Below are 25,630 nucleotides of genomic sequence, written 5' to 3' on the forward strand. Positions count from 1 at the left end.
ATTTATTTTAAAAAGGCTAAATTCAAGTTTTAAACACAAGTGACTGCAAAAGGAGGAAAAAAAAAAACCCTCAACTTTGGTTGATTATCCATCTTGTTAAATATGTCAAAAAGTTAGCAATCAACAGTTTCTCTAGGAAATCTCCAAGAACAGACAGGTCAGCTCACTCCTTACTGGGGAGGTCAGACACCTAGCAGTGACACTGGAAATGCTGCCATGCCAGCATCACACATGTTCACAACATCTCAGCCAGCATTTGGGAGGCTAATGGTGCATACAAAGTCTGAGCTGATCAGCCACAGCCAATGTGGGTTGCTGTGAACTCATTGAGACAAATAAATAAAAAAAGCAACAAGAAAAAAATAAAGCCAAGCACCTCTAGGGCCAGACCCCGAAGACACAGGAATCGGATCTTTTTTTTTTCTCCTCTCCCTATTTACAAAATGCCATTTAGAGCTGATGTGGTCACTTCAGTACTGTGAGGAAATGCCTTTTATACTAAGCAGTCATAAGTGTGTTGTTCATGGACGCTGTGGCCTGTGTGCCACAGAGTGTCCCACGGGTGTGTCCCTCCCACCAAGGCACACGGAGGGAGTTCAGTCTTCTGTTTCTTCATATGTCGTCTCGTCAAATGGCCGGTCCAAGAGAGGTACCAAACGGTGACGGGAATATTTCAGTTGCAAAAGGTCCCCAACTTCATTGATTTCTTTTAAAGCCTGAGAAAGAGACCACAGTAGATCAGCAGAGGAGACAGATGCAAGCATGTTATCAGCATGTCTTCCTTTTTGCATGCCTGTAGACTACTCTGACAGCTGTTTTACTTAAGTGAGATTTTACTGTGCTAGAAGACTGTAGCTTCAGAGGTGTGTAGGATTTGGTTTTGGTTTTAGCATTCAGAAGTCTTGAGACCAAGTAAGCAGCACTGGTCACTTAACCGAGAGTGACTCTGCACCCACCTGACTACTCCACTTCCAAGGTACGATCATAATATTCAGCAATACTAACTCAGATCTCACAGTTATCCCCCCAAAAAGCCATGACTATTCATAGACAGAAAAACCAAGAACAATGTTCCTCCCTTCTGGGAGGTAATAAAGCTGAAGCAGAAAAAAATGCACATGGAGGTTTGACTCCTGTTTATGTATCATTCAGTATGAAAACGTGTGTTAGCATACCATCTCTGACCTACTGTATATTTTAAATTGCAAGATAGCGGAAGGCAAACTGCAATATTACGCTAACAAGTTCTACTGATCCATTTGTTGTATCTACATTTGGTTAATTTGCATTGTCCATACAAAACTAGAGATGCAAGTTCTGTATCGTAAACAACTCTGCATGGGAGATTTTTGCTGGCCAATCCAAGGAATGAAAAAAAGTTACTATGGTAGGATCCCAAGCATTTTCTCCCTAGAAAGCAAGTCCCACTGACTGAGGTTGCCACAAAGGCAACACTCAGGCAACTGATGGCCCAGAACGCTGCTAGTGAGCTAACAAAACTTTTCAACATTTTGACCTGAATGCAAATGTTATGAAGTTTACCAGAGATCAAACATCTGCTAGCGTAAGAAACGAGGAAAGTCCCAGCTCAGTTAATCATACTTTCTTTATGTTGCAATCTCTTTGATAAGACACTGGTTCACAATAAGGTTTGTTAAAAGCCAAACCCTTAACTTCAGTTCATTTCTCTGCAGAACACTCCTGGAGCAAGGTACAAAAAATCAGTTGCTGCAGACAAATCTCCAACAGTACATGATGCTAATCATCTTACACAGGCAAGTGACAAAAATGAGTTCAGAAGATGACTTCAAAGTCCAATGTGATTTTTGAACTCAAAGATGGGCATTCTGTGCTCCCTTGAACTGTAAATTTATTCACATAGGTACATTCAGCATTCCTTCAGAATGCCACTAATTCAACATTAATGCTCCGATTTTAACATGTTCTGGGTCAAATGCCTGTCCCTCGAGAATAGTTTGGCAGACGGGGGTTAATATCCCTACATGCTTTTCCTTCCGGGATGGATAGTTCAAGTTTTTGTTTCTTTAAACAATGGCATATATCTGTTATATCTGGCAGCAAGAACCTCTCCACTCTAAGATCTGGGGGAACGACAAACCCAGAAGTTGGACCTCAGTAAAAACAAAACAAAACAAAAGCGTGGGCACAGTTTGCCAGAGCTTTAAGTAAAGATCCCATATGGAAACGATTTAAGGTTGAATTTCTGTTGAAAGAGTCTGTTAACTGTTATTCTTGAATGCAGATTTAGGATTTTATTAATTTAAAACAAAAAAGGACCATGTGACCAGCAAAGACTACAAAGGAAATGGCATTGGTGAACTCTGACTTCAGGAGAGTGTAATATATTTTTCATCACTGAAAAAAAAGCACCAGCCCACAGGGATGCAGGTTATGAGGGACTTCACTCTGATCCTGAGCCAAATATTTTCAGGCAAGGAAGTTTTATTTACATAAAATGGTTAAAATTGTAACTGAGAACTGTTCCCCATCATGTGGGTTTATTTAATAAGAACAAGGAAGCATTAAAATATCAGCATTTACAAGACAAGCTTCTCTTCCCCATGCTCCAAACCTGGACAAATTTTGTTTAGAAAAAATGCCATAACAGCCCTAGTTAGCATCCATGCACACATGGATGGGCTACCAAGTTCTCCTCTCTGTCACTGACTTGAAGCTCTCTGCCAACTCTCTCCAAGTCTATTAAATTTCAGTTCTTTTTCCTCCTGGATATTGTTGTGATGCTTCAGCAGAGGGATCAGATCTGAGGGCTACCTTAACGATTAGCTGCCTGAAATCAATTCCCTTTCACTGCATCACAAGAAAACGCAACACAAAGTCACTGACACAAAGACTTGCTCCTTATTAACTCCTGTTGCCAGCATTCTGGGTTCAGAGCATGCAGCTGTTTTGAACCTTAAAGTGGATTACACTAACTTGGAACAAAACCTCCACATACCGAGCTAAATCAGGATTTCTTCATTCACTTCAAAATTCACACCTCATTTTGTCCTGGATTAATTTTCTTAGGCAGACAACCCCTAATATATTAAACAAGCATTTCCTCAATTCAGAGCATTTAGCACCTACAGAAGTACTCTAGAAATGAGTCTTTAGATTTAAATGTACAAAACTTGAAACATTTTCTGGAAAGCAGAAAGACTTGTAAGTGAATTGACAAGAAAAAAGCTTTTTTAAGCAGAGTAATAAAAGTTACAAATTGGTTTTGGAAGAGAGCAAGTATAGTACTTATATAGACCCTGCAAAAGCAGCTTGTTATGGTAAAGACTCCAGCTAGTCACTAAGAGAGAAGACCAAGAATCTAACCAACAGCAAGACTGCCTGATTGCTCAGGCAGCACCAGCACCTCAAGTTTGCATGGTTTCAGTTGTAGCTTAGTTTGCAGCAATATGATTTCAGAGACTTCAGTTTTCTTTCTTTTCCTTCCTCCCACCTCCTTCCCACTCATCCCCCCATGTCCACCTGGCCAGAAGTTACTGTTCCCTCATTTGTGTCAATGCACTCAGTTCTATTATCAGACTGAGCCAAGTCTGTGATACTACTCATTTTATACAGGGGGGAAGGAAAGGAAGGAGAGGGCCTTGTCCAAACATACTGTTTCAGAATTTTTATTTGGAACAGAAACAACTGAATTGGCATAATTACGGGAAGAGTAGCAGGACAAGTAGCTGGGAAGGAACTCCTTAAGCAGTCTGCTGTTAGAGTGTCAGGGCAGAATCTCTCAGGTCTTACAAGGCAGGAACAACTCGGAAGCAGCAAATACAGCAGCACAGATACATGGCAGGTTGTTTAACTGATACAGAATGACACTAAATATACATTACCAAACTGCACACACCACTGCTTTACTTTTTTTCCTAACAAACTGAAATAAATAAAAAAGAGCCATTTTCAGCTGTTGATTTGAAAGTTCTGTGGCAGTGAAGTGTGAAAAGTTTGAATCTTTTTTTTTTTTTTTTTACAAGACATTAGTAAATATCTGTTTATATGTCCCATTTGTTGTTCATGCATTGAAGTGTTACCCCTTGATCATATCTGGACACTGCGCATGATTTTCCCTTCATAACTCCATGATGTAGTCATCATCATCCCAATCACCTTCTTGTCCACAAAATGTTTGAAAACAGTATCAGGAATTTTTTTTCTCCATCATCTTCCCAAGGGTCAAGGTGAGGCTTCTCAACCTGCAGTTCCTCAGATCACACTTCTTGCCCTTCTTGAAGTCACTGGTGACATTTGCTTTCTTCTACTCCCCAGGAACCTCCCCAAGTCACCACGACCTTCCAAAGATGATAATCAAGAGGCGCCTTGCAGTGACAGCCAGCTCCCTCAACACTTGTGGATGCATCCCATCAGGTCCCATGGACTTGTGTATGTTCAGCTTGTTTAAATGTTCCCTTATTTTGACCCTCCTTCACACCAAGGATAAGTTTTAATTGCTCCATATTTTTCCACTGACCTCATGGGCCCAGGATTCCTGAAGGCAAGGCTCACCAGTAAAGACTGAGGCAATGATAGCACTGAGCACCCTGGCCTCTTGCATGTCATTTGTCACCTCATCCCTATGCCATTCAGCAGCAGCCCCACATTTTCTCTACTCTTCCTTTTCCTACTAATATCCCCATAGAAGTCCTGCCTGCTGCATTTCATGTCCTTTGACAGACACAGCTCCAGGTGGGCTTTGGCTTTCCTGACCCCATCCCTGTATGCTCCGGACTATGTCTCTATTTCTCCTAGGTCACCTGTCCCTGCTTGCACCTCATACATGCGTCCATTTTATGCTTTTGTTGGTTTGCTGATCTATGCAGGCTTCCCACTACATTTGCTCTCCTGTAAGTCAGGATGGACCATTCTTCGGGGTGGGGGTGGAAATCAACTAGCTGTCCTGGACACCTCCTCTCTTCAGAACCGCATCCTACAGGATTCTTTCAAGCAGGTTTCTGAACAGGGCAGAGTCTACTCTCCTGAAGCCCAAGGTTGTGACTCAACCTAGCTTAGGTTCTGAATCACAGAACCGTAAAGTGGGGAAAAAAAATACGACAAACTTTGACAGAGCCTAAGACAGTCCATGTACATGGCCAAAGAGGATTATTCAGAAGTCTCAAAAATGAATGTAGTTAGCACACCAAAATGTAATAAGGATAGTCATGCTTATTCATATAATCCCCTTTCAACTATATTAGTCAGAGGAGTAACTTCCATCCTTAATTTTTAAGGCACCATCTCCTCCTAACTGTGATGCAGGCCTCCTTAGAGGGGACCTCCATTCCTGCTGGAACATGCTTAGTGCAGGCAGGAGTCAGTAAACCATTGCACGTGGCACAGACTCATTTAGGACAAGATCGTTTAAGATACAGTGCCTGAAGCTGTAAACAAGAACTCGAATAGTAATCTTTGGAATAAAAATTCTCACTGGTAATCATGTGCTGACGTTTGCACTTGCTTTTGAAAAGAATATAGATGTTTTGGAGGTTCTCAGGGTTTTTTTTTTTTTCCTTCCCTTCTGCATCTAGGGTCAAAAGAAGCAGATTTTTTTCCTTCTGAAAGATTCAGTGGAAGGTAGAGCCTCTTAAGAGGGGAAAAAAGCATTGTCTCAAAGGAGTGAGACTGTGTGTCTCGCATAATTTAAAATAGGAAAAGAAAGTCCCTGAGATTTACTGTAGGCAGCCATTCTGCATTGTTGAAGCAAGGAGAGAGAGAGAGAGAGTTATTGCTAGCTCTACTACACAAGGCTTTCAACATTAGGTTTAACTAGTTTGTGTACCAAACATTGAACCAGTCTACAAAAATCAGACAGTTGTTGTATCTCTTTATAGAAGGCACGAGCAAAAGGAAGACCAAATGAAACACTTACTGTATCAAGCATCTCTTTGGTATGAGCTGCAGACAAACAGAATCTGGCTCTGGACTCGATGATGGGGGTGGCAGGAAAGCCCACAACAACAACACCGATGTTCCGCTTCAGCATCTCACGCCCAAATGCACTGCCAGAGAGAACAAGAAAGATCGTCAGAATGATACCAGTGGAGGCAAAGCAGCCGCAGCAGCATGAAGGTCTCAGTATGTTAACCCATACAGGCCTTTGTTGAAGCAAGCCTGTAAGACCACAGTTTGGAGCTTCCAGTGCTTTCTTTTAGAGGCAGAATGCCTGTTCATAAAAGCCTTTTTTAAATTCAGTTCCAAGGTTGTGGTCCTCAAAGGGTTTCACTGTATTAAGTTCTAACAAAGCTGAAAGATTGTAAGTGGCAGAGGCTGGTTTTTCAGCAGGCTGTTTCTAAATGGATTTGTAACCTAAGCTTGGAAATCTTTCCGACAGGAAAACAGGGATTTTGGCTCAGAAGTTTGACTATACAAGGAACCCCCCCATGCTGCAATCCCCCAAAGCAGATGCTTCTGCAGTTTCAAGATGGTTTGTTTTCACCAATTTAATTCAATTAAAGTACATTATTGTGTCACAGAATGTACCACTTTAAGTGCCTATCATGGGAACCATTGAATTGCCACAGTAAATTGAGATCACCTAGTCTGATACCAAATATTTTTAAGGAAGATGCAAAATCCTCATACAACTGTCACGCAGTATCTTCAACAAAACAAATTCTTATGTGGATTAAAGAAATTAGCAGCTGTGACTTATGCGATGAGAGGCATGAAGATCTACATGCTTTCCGTAATGGCAGTGCATTTGTGGGTGTTTCTACGGGCCACAGGAAATGGTTAATCCTTTTTGAACTGACCTTGTCTTGAGAAGTAGCAATGAACTTAAGAGGCTTATAAGGATGTATGAAAATAACATCCTTTTACTAGGTTTTAAAATTTTCTGCCTTTTACTTCTGCTACAACTATTTTCCTTATAAATAGGTGCATCCTGATACACTCCATTTTACATCCATTTAGTACTCTCAAACTATTTTAAAAACAGACTACAAGAGACAAAGAAAGGATGAAGTAGACCCGACGCAGATCCTAAGGGCCAACTCTCAGCACTGTGTTCTTGCTCGTTTTTAAGTTACTGGCCCAACTGCTCAGTTAATAAACATTTCCATGAACATTTCCAGGGAAAAGATTGTACTGACTGCTACAGCAGCTGGGAGGTAGAAACAGTATGCCTCTGTGCTGGATGGTGCATACTTCAGACTCTACAGCACTCATAAAGGTTACAGGCCTTTTAAATTTGGTTATACTGAGAAGGGTGGAAGAAGATTGTATCTAGCTTCATGCAGAGGGCTACGAGGTGTCTGTTCCCTCACAGAACCCACAGTGCTTAGCCAGACTGAAGCCTAACTGAGCTAGAAGAGCACTAGAAATGTTTGGTATGCTTTAAAATGAAGCTATGCTTTCCAAATTGGAAAGTGTTGCTTGAGCACTGCATCATACATGAACACTGAAAAGCAGCTACCAAGGCTCAGCTGTCCTTAAAATCAGGCTTTTGTTTATGTTGCAAAAATTTTCAATATATACATTATATGCTGCTTGTAGAATTTTAGCCTTAATTATCCGCACAGCAGCCCACAAGTCCATAAGCATTTATAAAGCTCTGTGTTACAGTTCTATTAGTATTTGCAATAACAATATCTGAGCTATTAAATCCAGACCTCGTAAAAAACTTCGGATTCATCAAATACAGGTTGTTGTGTCCCATTGTGTCCTGCCCCCTGCCTTTTTTTTTTTTTCTTTTTTAAATTTTCAGAGTTCATCTGTGGAAATGTTGGCTGCTTCTGATCCAGGATCTGGTTGAAAAATTCCTCTATTGACTTTTAATGTTAATTTCCATTCAATTTCAGCTTCTCTTTAGCACATATATACACTTTACATATAAATAAAATGAAAAAAAAAAACAAACCACAAAAAACAACCAAAAAACCCCAAACCCCTAACGTTTAAAACATGGCATGTAGTGGTAAAATTGCTTCCCTGAAGTGCTTTCTTGCCGCCCCAAGCTACAAGTGTCGATTTTCTCAAGATCACTTATAGGAAGTTTCCATGTTTTACCACACTCAGTAATGATCACAAAAGCAAAAATCAAACCAGTCTTTTCTTATATTTAGAAAAGTCTTAATATTCTTGTACCATCCTAGCTTTAAAGATGGATGAGAAGTTATCCTGTTAAACGTACCCAATTTTTGCTGGCATGTACAGCATCAGAGGCACAACAGGGGAATCTTCATTTCCATAGATGATAAAGCCCATCTCTTTCAGTCGTCTCCTGAAATATCTCGTGTTCTCTGCTAGCTGCTGCACACGCGCTTTCCCTAGAAAAGAAATTAAGACCGTGAACACAATAGTCACAAGTCACACCTGTAACTGCAACACAAGACCTCTAGCTAAAATACAAATGTTCTGCTTGTGCTTATGGAAGTGTTAAAATTAATGCAAACTAGAATTGGCAGTTTCTTCTCCCTCAGGTAATCAAGATTAACCACTCATTTTCTGACAAGGCTGTAGCTGAATGGACTAAGACAGGCACAACCATCAAGTCAAAGCACTCCCTAGCTTTTCCATATCAAGTTTTTAATCAAGAGGTACCTGGCAAAACAAAGCAGTTACCTGCTTTTAAACAAGATTCAAAATTTGCTCAAAATTCACTGGTAACTGCATCTTGAAGAAGAGTTTGCTTACACTTTGAATAATTAATGCAAAACTACTGAATCTGCTGGGGCTGTTTGCCGTGTTTTATCCTGCTTGTCTGTATTAATGGAAATTATTACTTTCCTCCTTAGATCCGCTTGCTGAACTAATCATGTGGCTGCTCCCTAACCTTTTTCAGTTAAAGTTGAGTTTAAATTAAACCGATTATTTCTGATAATCCAGTTCATGTCCAATAAGTAGCAGCAGCTAGTTTATCATGTATTCAGCCAATTCTGTATGGATTTTTTTTTGACATTTGTCAAAATTAGTGTACAGGACATTAGACAGCTAGTATAATTTAAATATTCCAGCTATTCAGATATGCATAGGACAACCTATACATCAGTTAATTAAATTCTAGCCTAGCACAGTGTACTATGGTTTTGTATTATCCAGACGAAGATCCATCATCTCACCTAAACAGATGATAATGCATTTCTGATCAACTAATACTCTAATGTGCTTAAGAGATTAAGTACTATGCCATTGATGAGACTATAATCAGTAACATTTATAATTACTTGTCTCTGGTCCACAGAGTATATTTCTGGATAATTGATTATTCAGACACTGCCTTCACCAGATGGGTAATTCATATACTGAAGCATTAAATCTACAGCACTGCAGATCTATGCCATATAGTGAAGTCAGCTGCTAGATATTAATCGTCTCCCTTTAAAGTTGTAGATAACATAAGGTGACTAACCAAAAGGAACACCAGGTCTCAAAGAAACATCCAACACCCACATAGCTCTGCTCCAGGCCAGAACAAATGTAATTTTAAGAACCTATATAGTTTTTGTAGCCAAGACTACCAGACATTCCACCCACAACCATGCAATCAAAGACAAAAATCCCATCAAAGGCAAAGCATGAGAAAAAAGGATGAAACCTGTTAAGTCTGCAAAACTCGGCCTGTCATTAGTGGGTAGGAGCTGGTATTTTTAACAGCATGCACTGCCATTTAAGACATCTCTTCTCCTCCATTAACAGCATTATTTCTTAATCTTTTCTCCCCCAGAGTTTCTGCAGAAGCTAAATTCCTCTTCCCCAAAAAACAGTAAGATTTCAGTAAAACACAAAAGGCATCTTGTGGTTATGAAACTTATTTTTTAATTGGCTCACATCAGATCAGATCCTCTAGTCGAGACCCAGACCAATTATTTGGTTATTTTACATACCCAACACTGCAAAGTGAAGTTGAAAAAAATAAAAAAAACCCCAACAAAATAAAAAGAAACAGGCCTACTGCAAGATACTATAGATAGTGGGCCAAAAGCAACTACTTGCATTTCTAACATTGAGACCATCAATAAAAACACAAATGTCCAGAGCAATCTACAAGCAGACAAAAAGCTACTATGGTACCTTCTGAGAAAGCTGCTTCCACATCTCCTATACAGAAATGCACAACTTCTGACAACATTTCAAGTCAGTGATGTACAGTCCCACCAAAATACACATGAGATTTCATCACTACAAGAGTAGTAAGGTAACATACACAGCTGGATACAACTGCTGTGATCAGCCTCTCTCCCACGACCAGGAATGCAGCTTCTCCCATACATACATTCTCTTCATGCTCCCAGAAAGCATGGAGTTTACAGTGCTTCAAGCAGAAGGAACTTCAGCAGCTTTACAGTTTTCCCCTCTACACAATCACACCCTTTTCCAAGTTGTTGGGAGCCTCCCAGGCTAAAGATTAAAGAGCAACCTTAATTTGTAGTTGGCAACTGCTTCACAGTCTTCCTTAAACTCTCTCCCATAAAAAGAGTTTGTAATTCTAGATTTGTCCTTATAGATTGGAGAGTGTTTTGAGATGTAAACAAGTTTCATGTGCAAGTCTTTCAGTTCTCTACAGAGATATAACCACCTACTACAGCAACTGACAGATTTGGAAGACACTTGCCTTCTTCAGGTTTGTGGGTCTTGAAAGCCTGTTAGATTTTACTTCACTGCTCCAGAACCATCAGTCAATTTAATGAAATTATCTCTCTAAAAACTTGCCACTATGGCTTCAACGATATTACCAAGAGCTTGGAAACATATTCAGCGGTGTCTTCTCACTACCCACCATGTGTCATTACCATCTTCTGAAGAGAACTGTAGTTGTGGCAAAGCAAAGCACCAGGAATCAAAGACAACTGGGCACAGGTTCCCTGTCCTCTGCTTGCCTTTCTCCCTGCATCCTGTGCAACTACTCTCCTCTGCCCTTCAAGATATTTAGTCTCCTATTCCACTATAAAATCCTGCACTTGAAGAGGGATGCCACATGCTAATTGAATACGGTTTGCAATATTATGCAACAAGCATACACCCAGCGTTCAGTTCTGTTAACATTTGCTGGTTCAGCCCCACTGGTACACACTAGTGTAGCAGGCTGTTAACTGCTACTACAGTTTTACTGTGTTTTCTGGGACCACAAAGACAAACCAAGCAGTGCCTGGAGACAGCAGTGTCTAGGTACCACTGCGCTAATCCCACTTGTACCCAAACAATGCTTCAACATTCAGACAGGACCTCAACATCACTTCTCAGTCCAAACATCTTCTGAAGCTCAGAGCTCTGTCCACATCTGCTCAACTGTAGGCCTAGAAAGACTGCCAGGACTACAGCAATCCTCCAAGCAGCTGTCATTCTTGGCAGTACGCAGCTTCATTTTTAAGACCACGCAAAGAAGGCTGGCTCTGACACCACCCTGCCAATTGTTCTCGCATAGGAGTTGTGCAATGATTCTGGTAACATCCTTTCATCTAGGAAACTGCAATGTGATGACCTTCAGGGAGGGAAGGAAAGCTGGAAGAAAGGGAGGATTACTGGAACTGAGTTCTTCAAAGGCTCAAAAACTAGAACCCCTTATCAGAGCAACTGATCTGAAGTCCCTGATGGGTCCTGTAAATGGCTTAAACTAGCTACTGACAGACCTACACCAGAATTAGAGGATTAACTAATAACTTCTCCTTTGCTTTTATACCATTTTGCAAGTTTACTGCAGTCATAACAAGACTGCTCTTGCAATTTAGTGAAACACTTCCTTGCTTGTAGCAGCCTGGGCATCGTTTAGCCTAAAGACCACATGTATCCCCTGAAGAACATGCTGCTGTTGTATCAGAAGTAAAGGGCACATGCCACCTAAAGGGGACAAACACTCTCCCTTTACCACCCTCAACTCGGAGCAGTAGCTGGGTGGACTCAGCAGAGAAAGAAAAAACAACAGAGAAAATAAATGCAACAATTGCCTCTGCTTGGATAGCTTAGATGGGCTGAATATTTATAGCTGACAGTATGAGAAGAGGGACGTGCTTTTACTTGACATAACCTCATACCAGTCCGAGATAACAGGCAGTCACTTTAAATTGGCACTGCTCATTTTCATACTGACATTTGTTGCACTGTATACCTTAAGTGCAGAATACGTGGTACAGAGTTGCAGCCCTCCTGCCCCAGGTGCTAATAACTAAGTGTGAACTCCCAGATCAGCAGCAGCTTTGCTGAGCAAGTCACTCAGAGCTCCTCTCAAACCTTTGCTCTAAGGCATTGCCCATAACATCATGGTTGTTACCTACTCTACATGGCCAAGAATGCCAGATATATGCTTTTCTGTTTATAAACCCTAAGCAACTTAACTCCAGACTTAACAGAACAGACAAGTCAGGCTTTAGAGCTTCTGCAGCAGAAGGGTTCAGTACCACCAGCTGAACCAATACAGTAAGTAACGGCTGATTGACTGTAGTATTACCATTCTTCCAATACTTAGCACATACCTTCCAATATGAACAGCAAACTTTTACCTGCTTCTAAACAAGCTTCAAAAGATGGTGTTTCTAGTTTTGTCCTGAGGGATAGTATTTCTCTTTTCTGATATTTTACCATATGACATATCAAGTCTTAAAAATCTATAAGGCAAGCAACATTCTTTAAAAAAAATGCAGCTAGCATCTCCCTGAAAAAAAAAAAAAAAATCCAACACCCTAGAAAAAGCACTCCATTATGAATCTAAAGGCACATAAGATGCATATTTCCCACAGCCCTAGTAGAAAGTAAATTAGTGTCTCTGCCAGGACAGATTCCCACAGGCTAAAAGAATGATACTTCATCACTTGTGAAGGCCTCTGCTTTAGACATCTGTCCTGGTTTCAGCTGGGATAGAGTTAATTTTCTTCCTAGTAGCAGGCATAGTGCTGTGTTTTGGATTTAGTAGGAGAAGAATGTTGAGAACACACTGATGTTTTTAGTTGTTGCTGAGTACTGCTTATGCTAGTCAAGGACTTTTTGGCTTCCCATGCTCTGCCAGGTGCACAAGAAACTGGGAGGGGGCACAGCCAGAATAGTTGATCCAAACTGACCAAAGGGCTATTCCATACCATATGATGTCATGCTCAGTATATAAACTGGGGGTGGTGGTGGTGGTGGTGTTGGCCGGGGAGCAGCAATCGCTGCTTGGGAACTGTCTGGGTATCGGTCAGCAGGTGGTGAGCAATTGCATTGTGCATCACTTGCTTTGTATATTATTATTATATTGTTGTTATTATTATCATTACTATTTTACTTTATTTCAATTATTAAACTGTTCTTATCTCAACCCAGGAGTGTTTCTCACTCTTACTCCTCCGATTCTCTCCCCCATCCCATTGGGGTAGGGGGAGTGAGCGAGCAGCTGCGTGGTGCTTAGTTGCTGGCTGGGGCTAAACCACGACAACATCATATTGCTCAGAAAGACAGACGTTATAGTGAAAGCATTATCTATGAAATATTTAAGCAAATTTCTTCTTGAAGCAGAAATTAAGTTGATACTTACCATAGTTATCTGCAGGATAAAAAGGGGACTGCACATTCCACCACACCAAATCTAAACTCCTCTTGCAATGGGTTTATCAATGAGGCACATAAACAGAGAAGCTCACCTGTATTTAGCCTCACTGCTCTTTACATCATAGAAGTTCATGCTTAAACTAACAGTCCAAATATTGCAAGGATTCTCAGACAATCCTGATTTGCAAAAGGCAGTTTAATAAATACACAGCAATTGCTCAGCAATTAAAAAGTTCTGCAAGGCCAGGATGAACTTAGTCTTTGGAAAAAAAATTAAATAGAAAAACAGACACTTCTGAGACCAAGATCTGTATAACTTCTCTATTCCATGTTAAAAAACGATCTCTACAAAGAACAAAGAAGCCCTAGAATTCGTGGAAGTTACTGTGCCACAAAGATCTAATATTTGTAATGTTCCTGTCATCTATTAAGGCTGATGAATAAGCCATCATAAATGGTATTGGACTCAAAAGAAAATTTAGTTCAACCAGGATGTATTTGTTTCCCCCCCCCCTTGAGATCTCTAGGCAGTAATTGGAGAGCAATCACAAATCTGTCCTTATAAACAATGCAACACTTCATCAGCAAGGCTTCTTGAGAAATAAAAGGCATGTTGCATTGTACACAAACAGACTACTGACTGACACTGAACTCCAGAGGGGCAAACCAACTTCAGATGGGCAAAAGAACACAAGCAGGATTTTGTCTGCTTATCATACTAGGGATCACTGTCACCTGGATCTAAAACAAAGATACCTGATGCAATACAAAGAAAGCTATATGTTTACATTTTTAATTAATTCTTATAAAGACTTCAAAGCAACATAGTAGGACACATCTTTAAGAATGGTTCCTGAGCAGTGAAACTGTTAACTGTATGCACAAGCTGCAATACAGCTCTTGTTGGTCAACAAATACCAGTTCACATTAGATAGCTTGATAAGTTACTATATATTCTTTTATTAACTAATCTTGTAGCCATTTGACACATTAGAGTTTTAATCTTGCAGTCTTAATTTAATCTATTTTTTTTGTTGCCAACATGGACAACAAGGCTAAACTGAGCAATTTCATGCCTTTATCTTACATACCAGTTGAAGGCTAGCATCTTTGGTTTTAATGATCAAATGAAAAATTTAGAATAAAAGAAAACTCTTGATATGAATAGATTGCTATTCAGTACATGCAGAATCATTCCACTTGTGATACATATTTATTGCCCCAACTAGTCAGTCAATAACAGCTCATGCTGTAACATAATGGAACGCCCTCAGTTCCAGTTTTCATTATGCAATCAACAAAATTAAAACATTTACTAGCAGAGACTTGTAAGAATTCTGTGAGAACTTATGAAGATGTATTCTGATAGTAGCACACTGCCTCTGATAAAACTCAGTACGTATTTAACAAGAAATAGGTTTTGTTAAGAAGATTGGGTGGAGCATATTAAAGACATCTTTTAAATCACTACAAGATGTAAAGATTAGGGCAAGTTAATCTTAACATCAGATCCTTAATGCATCTTTGAGATGAAAACACTCCATTAATTCTTTGCACAAGAGTTACTTTCAGTCTCTAATGTAATTTGTTTCACATGGTTTTTCAAGCTTGTCCCATCTTACAAACTTTTGCCAGGGCAGATGTGTTAGAAGTGAGAAGTATTATGTCATCTACTGACAGGTGTGCCATCCTTAATGTGGCAGAGTCATTTCTCTTGGTATAGGTTATTTCAGTCAAGGAAGGATTTATCCAGCAATAAGTTTACCCTGACAAATACCACAGCTTTACTGATGTTAGCATGACCTCAGCAGGAATACTTTGCTAGGAGGCCTATCAATTTTGTAGAACTGCTTACCCAGGCAGGTTTCTTGTCCTCTCCTCTCCTGATAGCCACAATCTAGGGAATCAAATAAACCTTTTCCCTCCCTTGTACAAATGCTTTCCCAAGATTAAACAACTTAAATTTTTGGTCTCTCAGAAATAAAAATAAAGTTAACTAAAAGAAGGTACTTGGTCAACTAAGTGCTCATGCAGATTATGGGAGCTCTGTGTGCATGTATACGTGCACACGTGTGAAAGGACATCAAAGCAGCAGATCTCAACCTACTTTTTCAAGAAACAATGCTGAAAGGCATTTTATAACCTGAGCAGTAACGTTTACTGACTGTTGCTAGTTACTTAAGTAACAACTGAGCCTCCATATTCTTGTGCAGAATAAAAAGAGCTTTGTGGAAAGGGTATGTTCTGTAGCATCCACTGTCATTCCCAAATGTCACAACCAACCTACAACCCAATTTTATGGAAATCCTTGACCACGCAAGCTTACTAAGATTTTTACCAGGCATGTATGTAATTAAAAGCCAACCATCTCACTTGAAAATGGGGGGGGGGGAAGAGAAAGAAATCACAATCCATTATGCAGGCACAGAGAACAAAGTGATACTAACGTGTCCTGCTCCCCAAACAGAAGATGAGGTGGCTAAATACATCCTACGTGGAAAGGATACGGACCAGGTTGCAACACTTCATGGTTGCTTTTCTGAGAGCAGCAGCATTGGTGACAGTGAAGATAAAGCACTATTTCATTAGCACGGATAGAGCTTTTTCTACATATACCTTGCTATCAATGGGCCAAACAGAAGAAAATAAGTGATAATTTCTGCTTCGAAGCCTGTATTTTCAGACATTTGGAAGCGTTTAAATCAAAAAGATTCGGTGATGAAAACTTGGTTACATATACCATTCTCTAGAAGTTTGTTTCTTCAAGTCAGAGTGATGCTATAATATATTCAAGCTTGTAAATTTTTCCACATTAAAACCCCCTTGTTTTTGCAAAGGCTTATACTTCCATTCTGTTTATTATTCCTACATTTCTGTCTTTTGGTTGGCTGTTTCAGTGGAAGACATAATTCAGCATACTCTGTTTGGGAAACAAGCATTTTTCAGACCTCAACCAGGAATTCAATATTCTTCTGCTGATTTAACAGATTCTCCACTAAGCTTTCAGAAGCTAAGTTGCCTCCCAAGGGCTTAGGAATATCTTTTGCAATCTTAACATAATAAGTCAAGTTGTTTTCTGGACACTATACTTGTAAATGCCTCATCATTAAAAAAACTCAACAGACCATTCCTTTTTTGAGAAGGCATAAAAGCACTACTACTCTTTTACTGCCACAAACATGTTTTTCATGTAAGATACAGAAAAATCCCTCTTTAAGGCTTCTCCTGCAAAGCACAAGTCAAGCATGACTTCTAACAACATTTGCACAATGAAAAACAACCAGCAAAGTGTTTTTAGATTTCCCAAGTAGCAGAAAGGACAAGCACAAATTGAGAATATCTGACTGGAAGCAAGGGTCAGATTGCAAACACAGCAGTACCTATTTAAGGGCTATAGTAAGTAAACTGAAAACTAGAGAAAGTAGAGTGCAATTTTAAATGAAAAAACACTGGAACACTGAACAAAATTTCAGTTCAACACTGATTAAAAGCCAACACTTTTACCTTTTAAGGAGAAGCTGCGCTAAGAGAGACAGGGAGAGCATGATGTTGTTAATCCTGTAATAGATGTTTAAGGACCTGGGACAGTAATATCTGCCAGAGCTGATTCTACGATGCTTATGTAACATCATCTGTCAGAAAGACGACTCATAACAGGAACTCGCATCCCAAGGCAGAAAGGGGGATCAATACCGATTCACGTGCACAGTCCTGCCAAAGGCAGCACTCACCTACACAATAACGGAAAGGTCACCTCCTACAGCAATCTATTCTTTCAGCCTCAAAAAAAAAAAAAGTGATCTAAACCAGCTCAAAAACGAGAGGGAGGTTTAAAGCAAAGTTTTCACTGGTTTCTTCTGAGAGATCATACTATAAAAGCTAATAAGGAAAATTTTATTATACATTACATACAGATTTCTTGTCTTTCAGAATACTTTTCCTATCTCATTAAGTTCCAGGGACAAGGTGGCTCCACATGTACCAATCTACTTCCTCTAAGTTTGCACATACGAGCACTGCACTGCTGCCAATATTTGCAGTAAGAATTTTACATCCTTCCCTTCAGATGCTGTCTGCAGATTTTCATTACAGGTCTTCAGAAAAGTATTATATACAATTATAGAGTGTAACCTGAGATTGCACAGAGACATATTAAAACGTATTGGTCAGAATACTATATTCCCCTAGTTTGACATTATGAAGCACCAGCTCACACAGGCAAATGCCAAGAGAACCTGCCAAAACAATGAGAAACTTAAAAAAGTAATTAGAATAATTCCTTAACTCATTGCTATTATATTACTGTTTAATAGCTTAAACTCTAGTATTTAGCAAACAGTCAGAAGACAGAAGCAACTCACTGGGTTTTTCCGCAGCACTGCTAGGGGAACCCAGGTTTAAAGCAAGCTTGGAAATGGGAAGAGTCATTATGCGAAGAGTCTTTAGGCTTTGTGTGTCGAGTCTGGGGTCACCAGAAGCACGGAGCATCTTCCACTAGGGGCCACTGCTGCACAGAGGGAGCCCGCAGCCGTCCTCTGCGGTACCCGAGGGCAGCTGCGGACTCCCTCTGTGCAGCAGCGACCTGCTGTCAGGATGTGCTCCCCCTAAAAAAGTCTATACCCCATCACGGTAGAGCCATGCTTAATTCATCCAAGAGACGCCAAGGAACCGCTAACTGGACAGCTGAGTCAAGTTATTTATTCTTCTGACACACTTGCGTGCTTCCCAAGTTCACCTCTCGGGAGATAAACTACAAATAATGTGGGAGGAGAAGCCCGGTTTAAGAGCCAGCGCACTTGAAAGCATGAATGAGGAAATCAAAAGACTGCTGAGAGCTCATGTTCGTTGGCCATATGGCAGCAGCATTAGCAACGATTTATTTTAGGAGAAGCGGTGAAGGGCTTGGCTCATGACCATTCTGAGTTAACCCCATGCCTATGGCTTTATAACAAGACTGTATGCAGGGGATTTGCCTGGATTACATGGGTACTGAGTATGGAGCCACTGTAGAGGTGATGGTAAAAATGCTCAGTGCTTTAAAGGAGAGAGGAAAACAGTTAAATTTAATTTTAAAAATTGGCAGTGGTAAAGCCAAGGAGATTCAGAAATGGAAAAAGAAGAAAACAAAAGTTATGGCTGATGTTCTTGGCATTGAAAGGTCTCTGAGAAACAAAATTTATGCTAATACTAAGTATCTGTCATTGCATTTGCTATCAAGTGAAACAGTGGAGTCTAAAGGCATGCCAAAACCCAGCTGGGTGCATGTATTGTGTACTCACTGAGTTTATATATACTGGTGAGATTGAAGCCTTTGGCATATTCCAAAGCCCAGAGGAGTATTTTTATATTTGCACTTTCTGATTTTGTTTGCAACTACCATTTTGTTTGCATTTAGAGAACACCAAGGCAGCCTGCTCGCACCATGAACTTCATCATAAAGAGATGCAGCTCTCACCATGAAGAGATGCGACTGGGAAGATACGATCTGTTAAAGAGCTACCATTTAAAATATACTGACTTACAGAGGTTTTAAAAGAACTTTGGTTGAGTGTGTAATCATAGAATCACAGAATAGTTTGGGTTGGAAGGGACCTTTTAAAGGTCATCTAGTCCAACCCCCCTGCAATGAGCAGGGAGATGAGTTCAAGTAGATCAGGTTGCTCAGAGCCCTGTCCAGCCTGACCTTGAATGTTTCCAGGAATGGGGCATTTACCACCTCTCTGGGCAACCTGCTCCAGTGTTTCACCGCCCTCATTGTAAAAAATTTCTTCCTTATAAATCTAGTCTGAATCTACACTTTTTAGTTTAAAACCCCTTGTCCTATTGCAACAGGCCCTATTAAAAAGTCTGTCCCCATATTTCTTATAAGCCCCCTTTAAGTTTTGAAAGGCTGCAATGGAGGCACTTTCCCAGATCTTACTAATTGTTCGAAATAACACATGTTTCACAGTTCTATTAATAGAAACTCTATGTTGGCAACCACAAAAGAACTTGACTGATCAGGCTGCACATACACTCCAAACATCACAGTGGTAGTACTGCCCAACCTTGCTGTAGCCAATAAAATAGTATTTGTATTAACAGGATAAGTCCAATTTCTTCATACTGCCCTGATCTGTGTATCATTTAAACTGTAAATTCTCTAGAGCCGTCACGATCTCTGTACAGCAGTGAGCACAACAATCTTAACTCATGTCAAAGGTTTTCTGCAATATGGTGACATAAAGATGTTACAAAATGACATGGTAATAAAATCAGCTAAAACGGCCACTCACCCATGCACAGCCATGACAGTATTATAATTATTTGATTAGTCATCTTTTGCCTCAAACAGCAGGCTTCATTGTGTGAGGAGACAGACTTTGAAATAAGATACATGTGTAAAGGAGACGAGCGTGAATAAACATTTTAAGGAGTTAGTAAAAGCAGTATTAAAACCAATTGATTTGAACTGAGCCAATGTTTATCAAACTACAGGAGACAACTTTTCTACAGCAAAATCCCTTTTATAAAATCCTGAAAACTCAAGCTTTAAAGAGATAAGAGACTAAACCAGTACAACGCTACTGATGCCACAGCCACAGAAAAAAAGAGATAGGTTAACGGACCATCCTGCCTCAAATCTGGCCAATGTTGGCTCCTAAAACCAGCATAAACCAAACATTTAATAATAGCTGCAAATACATAAAATGCATAAATTCCATTAGAGATGTTTACAAATGCTGAAACTTAGAAATTAAAAATCCTTAGTCATTAAAATGAAATGACAAGTGTTACTGTTTTGCCGAGACTCAGTGCCATTTTTGTACCAACGAACAGCTAACACAAAGCATCAATGGCTAACAACAGAGCTCTGAGAGTAGAAAGGTAGCACTGGTGTACCTCCAGCTATACATTTTTACTGAGCTGCCATGTGGCAGATCAGGATTCACATACATACCAGCCAGGCAATTAAGAACTTAAGGGCCGCCTACCACCACCACTTACTTATTTCTGCTTATAGTTGAACTAGGGATCTCAGTGGTTAAACGCATATCCAAACTACCCTACAGCTCCTATCCATGGAGGCAGCAGTGGGAAGTATCTAAATATGCCAGAGTTCAGTCCAGAGGAAGAGTGGCTGAAAAGGTTTTGCACAGTGAAACTTGTTAAGGTTACAAGAAGGAAAATGACTTATTAATAACTCAATTCTTTAATTATTTTTTCCACATGTATATTTAATCTTCTGGGTGCACATACATCATCAGTAATCAACTTTTATACTTTCTGCCTTTGTAGTTGGCGCAATTGTATAGCAACCGGCAACTTCCCCAGTGTGACAGAAACAAGGGTATTGTTCAGCCTTATGTGTGTCCTTTACAGTCTCTCAACTACAGAATATGGTAACCTACTACGGACTCAGAGGGATGTTACCATGCATGAGAGTAACACATGGAGTATTTACATTCCTTAAAAAGGGCACATCTACAAATCCACAGGATAGAAGACTCCAAGTACTCCCTGTCATTGCAATTAGCCAACAGTGGGTCCAGGTCTTTAAAACATATGTGAATGAAGGGCTGCTTTATCATATGTAGCATCACTACCAGACACTGTACCAGTGGCAGAGATTCTGATGAAGCTGTGACTGAAACATGAGATGACTGACCTGCAGATGCCTGAAAGATATTTTTAAGTTTGCTCAGGCTATGTTAGAATATTTTAGCAGAGTATGCTTCCTCTATTATAGAAGAATCTTCTGTAACTAATCCCAATAGTCTGTGGAGGGACTGCAGCCACTGCTAAGCTGAAGTCTTGGGCAAGACTTGATTGCTCTCCATAGTGGGAAGTAAAGTTTCAGCCCTGAAGTACAAACCTTAAACCAAAAGTGCAAGAATGTAATATCCAGACTTGGGTGAAAGTCAAACATCATCAGGAAGAAAGAAGCTATTACTAAAAGCTGTCAGTCATTCCTCTGTAGGAAGATCACCAGGAAAGTAATACTCATACAAGGGAGGAGAAACTAACTGTTGCCCTGATGAGGCATATAAGCATAGTAAGAATGAAAATTGGAACTTACCTTAGAGAAGAAGCTTTTTTACTAGGGGAAACACCTTTATTGGACTGCTTTGGTACTTCAGAGCTACAGGGTGACTGAATGTAGAGAATAGCATCTCAAAGACATAGGTGGCCGAGACAGATACAAGAAACCTATCTAGCCAATGGGTAGATTTGAAAGACAGTAACGAAACAGCTACTCCAGAACTGCTGAGCTAGGGACACGTAACAGCTTGTACATGGCACAAACCAGCCTAATTGGCAGGATAAGAATGTCCCCTTCAATCTTGCCTACTTACCAATTAGCGCATCCTTTATAAGCGTAACAGAGATGTTCTATGCGTGAGCATCATTCAACTCCAGACAGAGGTTCCTAATGCTTTGATGAACAGCTTCGGAGTTCTACACAATCAGATCTGGGAGTACCTAATATATCTATGGTCTGTCCAAGAAATGAGGCACCAGAATTATCCTTGCCAGCCCAGGTCTAGTAGGATGGCTATTACCATGTTGTATTGGCTTGTCAAAGACCATCGGAAGGAATCTTGTCAGAGGACAAGTCAGCTTCCTTGACCACAGGTTGGAACTGTGTCCAGCTGGGTTTTGATTGTCTCCACAGATAGAGACTCCACAACCTCCACAGGCAGCATGTTCTAATGTTTGACCACCCTCACAGTTTCAGTTTTCAGATATTCCTTCCCTCTTTGATAAATCCTAAAATTATCAAAAAACTATCATTTACTAGATGCAGAAAACAGCTACAATTACCCACATTCAGTTCTACCTTGTACTTTTAGCTGCCTCCCATAATAGAGGGTGAATTTTCAAGTCTATCAGTTTGAGAGACTGCTAATAATAAGCACTTTGCAACTTTTGCTCATTAACACGCTGCACATCGTAAATATGAGGCATCTAGCCTAAATGGCTTGAAGCTGCTGAGGTATTTTGCCTGCAAAAGGTGAAGGCCCAAGCTGCCAAACCCCAGAATAATACACATCCGCTTCTTATGTACCCTGGCAGCCAAAAAGTGATTCAAACTTGCCAGGGCACTTTGCTCATTATACATAAAATGCTTGACTGAATTTTAGTAACAACTCAACATGGCTTCAGAGTTATTTTAACCTGTGGCCAACCCCCACATGAATGTCCAAACTGCCTAGCCACAGAAATAACAAGCATAGCAAAGCCAGGTTCAAAGCGTTTTCTCTTTACATTTAAATCTAAGATAAATGTTATTCATGCCACACTGTGCAAATATAACTGCAAGGACTCCAGCTCTAAAAATAGAAGTGGTAGGAAAGTAAGAACTAGTAATGAGTGGTATTACTGCTACGTCTGCCCAAGTAAGAAAGACTAAAATGCTTTGCAGTTAGTTGAATGCACTTCTCTCTGCAGCAATTAGCCTCACAAAAGGTATCAAAATAACTTGGCAAGAATAAGCTTCATTGTGGTGTTGCTGTGATTATTTTTTAAAAGAAAATACAAACAACAAATTGAGGAAATTTCTCAAGCAAAAGCAGTAATATGTGGCAAGATAATTCAGAATCGTGTTCTGAAGTAAAAGAAAATCTGGAAGCAGAGACCAGCCAACATTCTCAAAAAATCAGACACTACAGTAAGTCACATTCGGATGTTCTACTCACAAGTATTTAAACTTGTCTTAAAGTGGAGTTATAATTTAGATATTATGAGAACCAAAGCTGCCTCTCCCCTCCAAGACTCTTGCAGACATTTCTGTTTAACAATCATCATTGGCTCAGATTTTTTTTTTTTGTGTGTGTCAGAGCACAGAACTGAGCCTCAATGTATCATATAATTAGGCAGGTTAGAAGAAGTGATAATACTTTGGCTGGGACAGCAAGAAAAACAAGTAGTTGCCAGGAGGACCAATTAGCTATCAAACTACCTAACACCGCTGTGAACTGTTATGGATAGATGCAAACTGACTACTTGGCAAGTTTTCAGAAAAGGAACCTACCCCCCTGAAGCTACAGAAACCAATAAGTTTAAGTACAACCACTCCTCAAAAAAACTCCTTTAATAGTCCTGCACTGTTCTTACTGCTAGGTGAGAACTACAGTAACAGTCCTTGGGTGGTAAAGTACAATAAATGGTGCCAATTACACCTGAAATACTCAAGATTTCTACCGTCACTTTTTCAAGCTCTCCCTCAACAGATTAGTGGAATTGAAATTGCAGCAAGAATTAGCTCCTGAAAAATCCTAAGCACTATTTTGCTTTCTGAAATTTTCCTTTAGAGGTACATCTAACATACATAAAAAGAAGCAAAACCTTTGTGACCAATGACAGGGAAGTATGTAATTTCCATAAACAATATTTTTTTAATAATAAACATTTAATAATAAACAACATTTCTTATTTTCTACCAATCTGGGCATGAAGCCTCTAAGTCACCCATTGCTACCAAAAAGCTGCAGCCTTGCCAGGGCCATGTAATTTATCACAACCAGATGGTGTGCTGTCAATAAAGGAGAGGCTGCTATCATTCCAGGGCAGAATAATTACCTTCCTTTTGAACCAAGGACAGTGTTTTCAATAAAACCCTAAAGCTGTTTAATGCAACTTCCAGTCTGTCAGACTCCCACTGTGCAGCTTCAGGATTCACTAGACTCACAAAATTGAAGGAAACCATTTGTTAAAAACATAGCACAAGTCTCTCAGAGAGGACATTGATGATTTACAATTAAAAAAATAGAGGCATTTTTAATCTTCTTTAAAAGCTTTTTGCATAGACTCTTTCCATCACAAGTTTTACAGGGAAAGCAGCTGTACTGTATTAAAATGCCACCTATGTTCTAGGCCTTTTTAAGTAAACTATGGTAGATCTTCACTGCTCTCTGGTATGCACCTCTTCTGGCTCTGTAATTTTGCATCTCAAAAACAGGAGTAGCAACATTTATTCTGGGAGGAAGACTAATAGGTAAGGGTTGTGAAGCACAGAGAATTAAAGGCTAGCAAAGAACTGAAAGCCATCTCTTCCAGACCAAAACACCACTAAGCTGACATGTCTCTGACATCTGGAAACACATCCCAATTATACTGGAGTAATTCAGAGAACTGGACCTTGCAGTGTAATTAAACAAGTTACAGTACAACCAAGTGGTACCTTCACTTTGAGCAATGCAAGAGACTGGATGAATTTCACTAAATATTAAACTTCCCCTAGAGCTTCAAACTGCCAAATAAAAAGCAGTAATTACTCGAACACTCAAAGCATTTTCTGAGTCTACTTCCAAGCCAAATTTTGACTTTCAGCTTCCCCTTCTTTCAACAGTACATATTTAATAAAGTGGTTAAGAAACACATCCTCTTTTCACAACAGCAGAACATTTTGTTCGTCTTGAAAAGCCTGAATAACTAGGAAGCCTGGGAAATTAAAGGTGAGCTGCAAGCCCAAGTGTGACCATTTCCAGGAATTACATGTAACAGAACAGAATGGAAATGTTCATGCAGTTTTAGTTCCAGGATGGCAACAGATGTTATTAAAAGATGGTTTAGCCCAGTTTACTCATGATTGACCCTCTAACTAAGATCAAATCAGCACATTCTTTTTTTCATGTAGCCGTTGCCTGAAGGATGCTACTCAGATTCTATTATATTTTACATGTGATTTACAGCCTTAGAAGAAGATGATATTCAGACAAAGCATGAAAGAAGAGGGGGAAAAAACCCACCACAACAATTGAACAGCATTTAAGATTTTGCACAGATCTCAACTGACACACATTTCTGCTCATCACCTCCAGGAGCTGCAGTCAGTAGCTGATGGCTTACCACCCAGAAGACCACAACTAATAAAGAAAGGGTAAAGATAAAGCACAAGATCTCTTGGGCCTTATAGGAAGCACAGTTACATGCATGAACAAAAAGCTTCACAGGGAAAGAATAAGTTATCTCCTCTGTATGAACAAGCAAGGGTGGCTCTTACCTTAGGAAACGGGTCCATCCCCACCAGAAATTCATAAACATCACTGGAAAAATCTCTCTTTGTTGTTCTTTCTTAATGAGTACATGCAGTGGGGACATAACACAGTGGAGACAGCAAGTAATGAACTTCCAGAGAGACAGAAATACAGATCTATTTTTATTAACA

The 25,630-nt window shown here is 39.9% G+C and overlaps 1 protein-coding gene across 1 annotated transcript in view; it reads right to left on the minus strand.

The window, feature by feature from the left end:
* Positions 1-489: 489 nt before the first annotated feature.
* SPTLC2 (serine palmitoyltransferase long chain base subunit 2) overlaps positions 490-25,630 on the minus strand; it is an 82,735-nt gene continuing 57,594 nt past the window's right edge. The window contains exons 10-12 of the mRNA XM_075712633.1: positions 8,156-8,291; positions 5,894-6,023; positions 490-716 (exon numbers count right to left, since the gene is read on the minus strand). Coding sequence (XP_075568748.1) covers positions 597-716; positions 5,894-6,023; positions 8,156-8,291 — 386 coding nt within the window. The 3' untranslated portion in view covers positions 490-596. The remainder of the gene's footprint in view (positions 717-5,893; positions 6,024-8,155; positions 8,292-25,630) is intronic.

This window comes from Pelecanus crispus, chromosome 6 (genome assembly GCF_030463565.1).
Source record: "Pelecanus crispus isolate bPelCri1 chromosome 6, bPelCri1.pri, whole genome shotgun sequence".
Lineage (NCBI taxonomy): Eukaryota > Metazoa > Chordata > Aves > Pelecaniformes > Pelecanidae > Pelecanus > Pelecanus crispus.